General features: G+C 47.8%; 2 protein-coding genes across 5 annotated transcripts; both read right to left on the bottom strand.

Moving 5' to 3' along the window:
• Positions 1-811: 811 nt before the first annotated feature.
• LOC119288291 (guanine nucleotide-binding protein subunit gamma 3-like) lies at positions 812-3,581 on the bottom strand. The gene is made up of 5 exons (XM_037567929.1): positions 2,959-3,581; positions 2,499-2,551; positions 1,795-1,839; positions 1,659-1,712; positions 812-1,378 (listed from the first exon to the last, which is right to left on the bottom strand). Exons 1-5 carry the CDS (start codon positions 3,055-3,057, stop codon positions 1,117-1,119), a joined length of 513 nt encoding a protein of 170 aa, XP_037423826.1. The 5' UTR covers positions 3,058-3,581; the 3' UTR covers positions 812-1,116.
• Positions 3,582-3,698: 117 nt separating this feature from the next.
• LOC119288290 (protein REVEILLE 8-like) lies at positions 3,699-7,863 on the bottom strand. 4 transcript variants are annotated; one of them, XR_005141147.1, is made up of 9 exons: positions 7,635-7,862; positions 6,936-6,993; positions 6,499-6,625; positions 6,258-6,422; positions 6,028-6,165; positions 5,274-5,383; positions 4,797-4,856; positions 4,151-4,280; positions 3,699-4,066 (listed from the first exon to the last, which is right to left on the bottom strand). XR_005141147.1 is itself a non-coding variant. In XM_037567926.1 (9 exons), exons 1-9 carry the CDS (start codon positions 7,781-7,783, stop codon positions 4,062-4,064), a joined length of 912 nt encoding a protein of 303 aa, XP_037423823.1. In that variant the 5' UTR covers positions 7,784-7,863; the 3' UTR covers positions 3,699-4,061. The 4 variants fall into 4 exon arrangements, 3 of the variants coding, with proteins under 3 accessions (XP_037423823.1, XP_037423822.1, XP_037423824.1); XM_037567926.1 differs by having other exon boundaries at positions 4,151-4,250; positions 7,635-7,863; XM_037567925.1 differs by having other exon boundaries at positions 3,699-4,250.
• Positions 7,864-9,804: the final 1,941 nt, after the last annotated feature.

Here is a 9,804-nt window from a genome sequence, read left to right on the forward strand (position 1 = left end):
ATACCATTGATGTGTGAGCGACTTTGGCGTACAATCTCGGATCACTTCCGAGTTTAAGAAAAAGTTCTTGTGCTCAAGGAACCAAGTATGAACATTGGACCAAAAGGTCGAGCCTTCTTGCTCCGTGCCTTGAAAATGGTCGACACTAATGGCGAGCCAAGCATCACACAACGATTTTTCATCCTTCAAATTGAACCTTGCTTCCCTCTTCTTCTTCTTTGGGTCGCCACCGGCCGACCAATCGTCCGAATCAAAGGCCCGTCTAATCGGCGTATAATCCGACTGCTAGGTGTACATTTTTTATTGCTCGCAAACCTCCCCAACGCAGTAGAGGTCTTGACTCCCGCAAACCTCCCCAACGTAAATCCAACACGCGGGACGTATGCCACATCACATTGGATGCGTCGGTCTGGACGTTTTGTGGCTCGACGTTGGAGATCCGCTAAGAGCATCTCTGGCAGGTCTCGTAAAATCTCCTACTGTAAAATCGTTTCGGATATACTATAGCACTAAGGTGTGTGTTCCGCCTGAACAGATCTCATAAAACTCGTTTCGGGTCATATGTAGAAGCCCACTTGTTAGTAGTTAAATTTACAACAGGGTCCTAAAAATAGCATAAAGCCCCCTAAAAGCAAAATGTAGATTACAATTGGGTCCTGGCCGCCGCCCCGGCAACGGCGCCAAGCGGCTCCTGGCTAGCCAGCGACGTGTCGTCACGTGGCGCCGAGTCATTTTATGGCTAAAGGCAAAATATTTACGGTTTGGCGAAAATGCAGGATCTGCTCGGGTCATTTTTTGGGACAAAAACCGGAAACCATGCTCTAACTGGGCATATATACACCCTGACCATCATCACTCATCAGTGAGAAAACCCGTTCATTCTGCAGTTATCTCCAAAGCTTTAATTACAACGTAGGAGACTATAGGAAGGACGAAGGCCCAAGCGATCCTTCTCTGCGGCAAGTAAAACCAGGCAAATCCACAGCGCCAACTGAGCCAGAAATACATCATCATCGTCATGCCCGTCAAAAACACCAGCCGAGCCTGAGCCTACAGGCAACGCACAACGCACACAGCAAGAACCAAGAAGAAGAAGAAAAATCTCAATACGGCGCCTCATGAACACAGGCAGCAGCGAGGGCGAGGGACACCGCCGCAGCACGCGGGGCCGCAGCCGGCACAGGCAGGGCACGCGCAAGAGGAGGAGCAGCCGGCGCAGGAGCACGAGCAGCCACACGAGGGCCCGCCGCCGCCGCAGCCCCCGCTCCCCGCGCAGCAGCGGGGGCATCCGCAGCAGCAGCTCGGCCCCTTGAGCTGGACGGCAGAGCACCCGCCGCCGCAGATCCACGGGAAGCAGCTCAAACACGCCCACCGGGTTCTGCAGGCACAAACATTAACATTCCCCTCAGTCAGTTCATTACAACGAGACTACTAAAACCGAGTTCAAATCGATGCATGCATTGCTGGCTGATTCATAATTGTTATGGTTTGTAGAGCGCAGATGTAAAACTGGGAAAATTATCAATATTCCAAAACTTCTAAATATAAACATGTGCAGTTTAGTACAACAATTTGCATCAGCTTGGGTTGATCCGGCATCATTTTCTTTCGAGAGAACCGTCGACATATATTAGGATCTGCGGGAAGAAAATGATTACCGAATCTTCTTTGGGGAGCGATGAGATTGATCGGCGTTCCCCTTCTCAGATGAACTGCAAGCTTGTAAAGAGAGATACTAGTAAGAACAAAGATATCTTGTAGGCCAAGACAATTTCTCAACCTGAAAATCCATACATCGTTATGAATGGATCGGCATTCTTTCCTATGAACTCATCGACCCTGCAAATTTTATCAAAGGGGCAAACAGCGATCAATCAGCTCCATATGTCATGAACAAGAAGAAAATTAACTTAAAATTGGCACAACTATGTGAACTGATTGACATATGAAGAAGAATTACATATTTTTAGCTTTTGCACACATGACCTGACTGCTACGTCTGCAGCTTACGCTGATATTCATTTATGAAGAAGAATAAAGTAAACAGTGGCACTAAGACTGGAGACAGAAATACAAGAACTGCCTGTACAGTCACCGCAACCCTATATAATTTAGGTCCAATTCTAAAACATATTCATATGTTTAAATACAATCAATCATCCTAATCAAATTTCAAGTAACCAAACCTCCTAAACTATCGTTACCAGATTTGCATAATGTTCAACTGTACGTGTATACTATTTTCAATCATTACCGGATTTGCTAAAATGTGGAACTTCCATTTGTAGGTTTTAACTAAAATCTGTGTTGCTTTCACACATCCATGTAGATGTGTTGCACGTATCTGTACAACTTTGTTCAAACATGGGCTCACTTGCAATGGATTGTTCCCCATTCTTGGAGCCGGAGAACTGTTTCTTGTTTTCGCTCCCCAAGTTACCTCTTAAACTTCAAAAAGGAAATTGATAGTATAAGAATTGAACAAGACAGCAGCTTACTCTTTGCAGCATATGGAGGCAGCATGGAGCCCTTCAATGGAACTGATCTCCCCCTGGCACAGAGAGAACAGCTTGTTGAATTCCAGAGAAATTATTTTTTACTGAAAAAAAAGCAGTAGCTACAAGCTAGAGTACAAGGAGGAGAGGGCATGTGCCAACTTTTCAGGCTGCTGTGTGGGATATTCTAACACTTAGAATCTACTACCAGTAGTAGTAGTAGTAGTAGAAAGGGACACCTGGAACTGACTTAGAAGTGACAACTAAACTGTGTGCTGGTAACAGACTCTAATACCTACTACTGTATAAAAAATGGTAATCATTTGTTGTGTAGGCTCAATTGCAAATTAGTAATTTTCTTGCGTAATAATAACAGAGTAACAGCAGCAGCAGGGCACCATGTAACAGGGCTGTGGTGCGGGAGCCAACCAGGAAGAGCGATTAAGGTCAGGAGCTTGGGTACCTCGAGGAAGCTGATCTGGCGGTGGAGCGCGTCGACGGCGAGCTGCAGCCGGCGGCGGCCGCAGGGGTCGAGCGGGGACTTGGGCCTGGGCGCCGCCATTGCCGGCCTCGGAGGAGCCTGGCTAGCTGGACGGTGGTGGATGGAGGGCTCGCTCGCGCCGGCTGGCTAGCTGGGCCAGGAGAGGAGCGGGGGGCGGGAGGTGGACGGCGGCGGGGAGTGCGGGGAAGCAGAGAGCGTCATCAATGGAGTGAATGAGCGATCAGTCTAGCAGACCGGATCAGATCACGACGCTGATGCTGATGTGCTGCCTCCTCGGAAGGAGGAGCAAGGGGATTCAGAGGCCCGGCGGCGGCGGCGGAGAGAGGGGGGGAGAGCGATGGACGGAGGTGGCCGCCGGGAGGAGGAGACAGGAAGTCGTCGGTCTGTAGGGCTGGAGACTGGGGTAGGTAGGGTAGGTAGGTGGTGGGTAGTGGGTAGGGTTAGCCAAGGCTGCTGGGCCGGATGGACCCTCGCGGGCCTACCACGACCACCACTTCTCTCCTTCCTTTGACTCCATTCTAAAAAAAAAATTCATTAGCATTTTGTCCTTCTCTGAAGTAGCCAATCAAGTCCATTTTTTGGGATTAAAAAAACAAAGCAATTTTCGCAAAATGTTACTAGCTGATTGATGACTTGATTATCATTTTTTGATTGAGAAAACATTATTGATGAACACGAACTACAAAGTAGACAACGAGACGAAAAGCGTTCACTACATATATATAGTCCAAATCCGTCCTCATGACGATGTAGATAATAGACTTACAAACAAAATCATCTCGAAACAATCCCTCAAAAAAAAAATCATCTCGAAACAAAGAATTACACACAAGAACGGTCTTCCTTCGTGGGTAATAAACACTTTCCCCTCTCCCCTCTCCAAAACAACATGCGCAACCATGTCCTGACTATACATGCCACAAGCCGGATAGGTAAAAGTTCCCAGGCCTAAGAGCCCGAGAACATCTCCAAGAAATATGTACAAACATAGGCGGCGATGCATTAACATGTCGCACCTTTGACAACAATGTAACGATGTACCGTACGCTTTCCTCATCTGCTCCTTACCCTGCAGAGCGGTCCATGCGCTTAGTGAAATTAGCGATGTCGTGAGCGTGGATCCGTGCTCACGAAGAGGGTGACTAGAGATTACATGAATGGAACGCGAAGGGTCTGAGTAGAGACCCCGGATCTCCTACGCTCTCGTGCCTGGCTTGGCCCATGCCGCCACCGTGCGACGAGAGCATCCTCCTCTGCAACAGTCAGGGGTGCTGTATGCTCAGCTGGATTTCCAAGAAAGATGAGTTGCAACAGATTAGGGAGCATGAAATGATCTCATGAAGCACAATATTATACAATATGCTTCATTACTGACAAAGCACCCAGCAAGCAAAACACCATCCTGCCATTTACTTTTATTTTGCATAACAGGATAGCAAAGATTCGATTAATGTGCAGCATGGAGTGGAACGTAACTGGTTTTGTGTTGATTCAGTTCAGAACAGTCACAAAAAGAATCTTCAAAGCTAACGGATTAGTACACAACAAGTTGCGGCAGATTCACAAATCAAGCAAAATTATTATGCTAAAGTAATTAGTTGAACAGAATAGTTGTGACACTAATGTGGCTGTCGGCATGGAAAACAGTTTGAGAACTGTTCGACAATAGCGCAAGCTACTTCTGTTCTACAGCAGTGTCAGCTACTTTGTTCACAATAGGTAGACAAATATTGTGGATCACAGAGTAAATAAATATTAAAAGCAGGTGACATGAAAGAAAAACGAGTTTAAGTCCTTACGTGTGTCTCAAAGTCCGGGCTAGACAGGTTTACCGATAGATTTTTCATCAGTTGTAGTACCTGGAGATTAGCCCATAAAAAGATCATTGTAAGTGAGTAGAAGTTATTAGGTAATAAAAGTGAATCCCTGACAGTACATTTCGACTTGCAAAAGAATGAACAAAGTAAGCATCTGCATTTGCTGCGAACATATAAGTAACGTATATAAGAATTACAGCAACTAAATATCCTTGATAAGGAGCAATGTGCAACAATGAGTAATTAAACTTCACCCAGAATACACCTGTCCGGAATAGTTTCATAGGTTTTTATATGACACTGACTGAATCGAGGTACTGACATAGCAGCTTGCGAGTAACTGGGATGTCACTAAACAATGCAAACAAAACGACCTGGCCTTCATTCTTGCAGAAATCAATAGCTTTATAGCAGGGCAGATGAATCAATTACAGAGGGGAGATTAGCAAATGGCAATACCGTTTCAGCATCTATAGGATCCATCTCTCTCAACTTCTGCAAATGTCCTGTTGTATCTGGATCAAATACGCCCCCAAGAAAGTTGTATACTTGAGCAAAGTCTGGCATGGCTGCAAGTTCACCAGAATAAGTACAAAACAAATGTCAGATAGGGAACTGATAAACCAAAAACATGAACACATTGTTTCATATCAAGGCCATCAAAGGGTAATACGAAATACTGCACATCATTACATTTTTCATATTGTAACAGGGTACATCATTTATCATCCAGACATCAAGAGCATTACGGCAAATTTGCAAAATTTGATGGACAGAATGAAGGTAAGCCAAATGCAGAAGGCTCCAACAGAGTTAAACAGGGAGAAACACACTGATTGACACCACAGACTGAAAGGTTCAAAAATAATGAATGGAGTTAAACTAGCCTTGTTAGTGTACTCTCATATCATGCACATCTGCCAGATATGCGGAATAGAATTTGCACATATCATATCATGCACTTTAACAAGTGGAAATAGAATTAAATGAATGTGACCGATTGATCAACTCTTTAACAAGTGGAACAGAATTTGCACGTATCATGCATTCCAGTTTACATCTAATATAACCAGATGAATCTTAATATAGCCACAACAGTTGCCACCATAATCCACAGGGTTGTGAATTTATTAAAAATTTGTATAGATGTCCACAACAGTCTCCAGCATGTTAACAAACTGTATAGATGTATGATGTACAAAGAGAAGCTCACCATGCAGTGCTGGAAGTACAATCTCTTGCTCAATCGCATCGGAAGTTGGCCAAATTTCTTGCTCAATCGCATCAGAAGCTGGCCAAGTTCCAGATTGGCACTCTATGCTACTCGAGCTGTTATTTGCGGTGCCTAAATCTGTCGGTTCAATAAGAACAAAGAAGTTAATGGTACCTTGTAAAAATATTGACCATAGACAGAATATGCGGGTAGTTAACACAATTGTAAACCTTGTGTGTGTCTTGGGCTATAAGGTTGGGTAAGAACATCGTCCCAGGAAGGAAATGTGTCCTCGTTTGCACTTGAGTTTGTAGCGACAGTAGGTGCATCCATAGGTATAACACGCCCTTGTTCCACGACATGAGGGGGTTGCTGTGGTAAGTCGACTTCAGGGGCTGCAGGAGCTCCAAGATATCATATTAGACCATTTTTTATTGTAGGTTAGTCAGATGAGGGGTGAAAAATGCTTACCCTTTTTCGAGGCTTTGTTATGTGGGTACGGGTGTGCCGCCTTCCTCTTGGGCCTAGGTGGTGGCAGATGTTCACCTGTTCCATTCTTTTGAACCTTGAGAAAGTACTTCTGTGCATGGCTCCTGATCTGTCAACAGAACTGTTTATTTAGATCATCACCGCACAGTTTGTCAGACACAAATATATGAGAAAGGAGCAAGCGCATCTACTTATTGGAACAAGTCAAGAGTGGCAAAGCTATAATTAATAAACTTATAATGACCGCGTTCAGAGAAGAAGCAGATAAAAGATTGCAACCAAGCAGATCTGGAAAATGTACTATCAACTATAAAATATGGGTTGCAAACCAAACAACTAAGCATACTTTGTCAGATGATAACTAACCAAACAGCAAAGAGAAGCAGAAGTTGAGCGCAGAGCAGAGCATCTATATGTACCTGTATCACTGTCTTGGAGCCAACAAACGCTTCGATCTTTCTCCAATCTCGATCAAACCTGTTATGCAGAAACACAAACAGAGAGATACATGTAACTAACGAGGGTAGATAGACAGACTATACACAGAGAGCCATTTCAGTTGCCACACGAGCCTCTCGAGAAGCAGACGGCCTAAGGCACTAAACAGAGCACTCTTGTGCTGTCCACAGATCATCCGGACCTATGCGACCGCTACACCAGATCTCAATGTTAAGTTGCGCCGGCGGATGGACGACGATGTCGAGGCCGCTCAGTCAGAACAACTTAACAGAGTGAATTGGTGCAGGGCAATATGATTAACTGGTGAAAAGATGGTGAAAATCAAATGTAAATGGCCCATGGTTTGCTGGTAACGGAAGGGCGATTCACGAGCATCGATCGAGAGGATATGCGGTTAAGCACTAGGCCCAACAGTCCTGTCCTAGTTGCTCCCACACGCCAAGCCCCGTGACCGTGAGGATCCACTTCAGACCAGCCGCCCACAACTTGAGATCCAAATCGATTACTTGTACTCTAGCCCGGCCGGCCGGCCGCCCGGCGTGGCTGGATCCTAGGCTGAACGCGGTGACCGACGGCGAGCTCTGATCAGCCGGACCTAATTAAGCCCGATCCCCAACCAGCAGACAAGAGGGAGGGAGGTCGGGGCCGAAGGTACTCACAGGAGGAGCGCCTCGATGAACTTGTCGTGCTCCGGGTCGGTCCAGCTCTCCCGCGACTTGGTGATGGTGTAGGGCTTCCGCACCCTCCCCTCCGCACCCTCGCCGCCGTCCACGCCGGGCACCGACGACGACTCCATCACCGCCGCCATCGCTCTCTCTGATCCGATCTCGGTCGCTGGAGTCTGCTGAGGAATGGAATGGAGATGGGACTCTGTGGCCAGCAGCAGAGTCCTCCCCCCGTGGACAAGGAAGGAAGGAAGGCGGGACGAGGACGGTGACGTGGCGGGGGCCTCGGCCGCTCCTGGCCACGAGCTCTCCCCGCGCACGCCGACGCCCCGGCCCCACCGGAGCGCCACGCCACGCATGGCCCAGTACGACTTGATAGGCTGCATCTTTTTTAAGGGAGCCGCATGGAGCTCCGTTGGATCAACGCTCGGACAGCCGTCAGATCTAACCACCACGCGCGTGACAGCCTTCTTACTTCCTGCAACAACCGGTCAGTTTCGAAAACAGATTCCTCTGCCGCCGTCCTGACACAGCCGCGCCCAGCGCGGCGCCAGCCCCCGCCACCACAAAATCGCTGCCGCCGGCGCACCGGGGGAACTAGTCCTTGTTGTGCTCGCCGGAGTTGCTGCTCCTCCTCCGTCTCAGCCCCGCGAGAAGCCGCTAGCTCCAATCGAGCACGATGACGACGACGACCTCTCATGGCCGGCGCTTCTTCGGCGTTTTCTGCATAGCTATGTTTCTGAAACACGTCTCATGTTGCAATGTCTAACCACTCACTCCTGAGGCGCTGCAACTCGGACTATATTTGTGAAACAAGACCCCGGTTGTAGAAAAAAATACCTTCACCACCAAATCATTTTTTTTTCTTTCTGAAACTAGTCCCGTGTTGTAGAAATCTAGTGAAACTGGACCCTTATTGCAAGAAAAAGACTAGACGCGCGAGAGTGACCTGTGGCCAGCGTGGCCGCTTGATCAAGATTGATCTGACGGTTATGCAAGCGGCGGATGCTCGCGCGTGCATTAGCCGGCTGAAGGTAAGCTTTTCCCTTTTTTTAACCTTGTTCTCATCTTTCTTTCCTTTTTTGACAACTCACAAACCCCCAAAGAACGACCCATCCCCCCTCCCTCCTGGGTCGCTCGCGCGAGCAGACCTGGAGGCCCCAAAACCTAACAAAAAAAGCCCCCAATCATGGCCTCCCTGGCTGTTGCTGTCAACGGTGGCGGCCGCGCCCGGCCGTTGAAGGCGACGGGTGGGTGGGCGCGCCCCGTCGGGATCCCTTCGCGCGGAGGTGAGACGACAAGCGGGCGATGAGGAGGTACGGTGGTGCTGGTCGGGAGGCGCGGGGGAGGAGTTGTGGTGCACGGCGGAGGCCCCGGCGGAGCTGTGGAGGTTCTGGAGCAGGCTGGCGCTGCACAGCAGAGGCACCTGGAGGAGATCTAGTGGCGGCGTGTCACGCCCAATATGTGATACCATCCTAAAGAGACTCGAAGGTCCCACCAAGGATAGAACCGCATATTGAAACGCTTTTGCAAGGTGGATATCATTACATCAACATTACATAATAGGTGGGGATACATACAAGAGGCATACAATGCCACACGAATACAACATCACAATACATAAGAGCATCATCCGACTACAGATGAAACACAAACAGAAACTCAAACGACATCCACCCTGCTAGCACAGGCTGCCGACCTGGAACCTATCCCCTGATCGAAGAAGAAGCAGAAGAAGAACTCGACGCAAGTAAGCATCGCTCTCGCGTCATGATCATCGCATAACCTGTACCTGCAATTGTTGTTGTAGTAATCTGTGAGCCACGAGGACTCAGCAATCCCATTACCATGGGTATCAAGACTAGCAAAGCTTAAAGGGAAAGGAAGGGGGGTAAAGTGGTGAGGTTGCAACAGCGACTAAGCACAATATGGTGGCTAACATACGCAAATAAGAGCGAGAAGAGAGCAAGCGGAACGGTCGTGAAGCTAGCAATGATCAAGAAGTGATCCTAAACTCCTACTTACGTCAAACATAACCCAAAACCGTGTTCACTTTCCGGACTCCGCCGAAAAGAGACAATCACGGTTACACACACGGTTGATGCGTTTTAATTCGGATCTGGTGTCAAGTTATCTACAACCGGACATTAACAAATTCCCATCT

This window comes from Triticum dicoccoides, chromosome 4A, assembly GCF_002162155.2.
Source record: "Triticum dicoccoides isolate Atlit2015 ecotype Zavitan chromosome 4A, WEW_v2.0, whole genome shotgun sequence".
NCBI lineage: Eukaryota > Viridiplantae > Streptophyta > Magnoliopsida > Poales > Poaceae > Triticum > Triticum dicoccoides.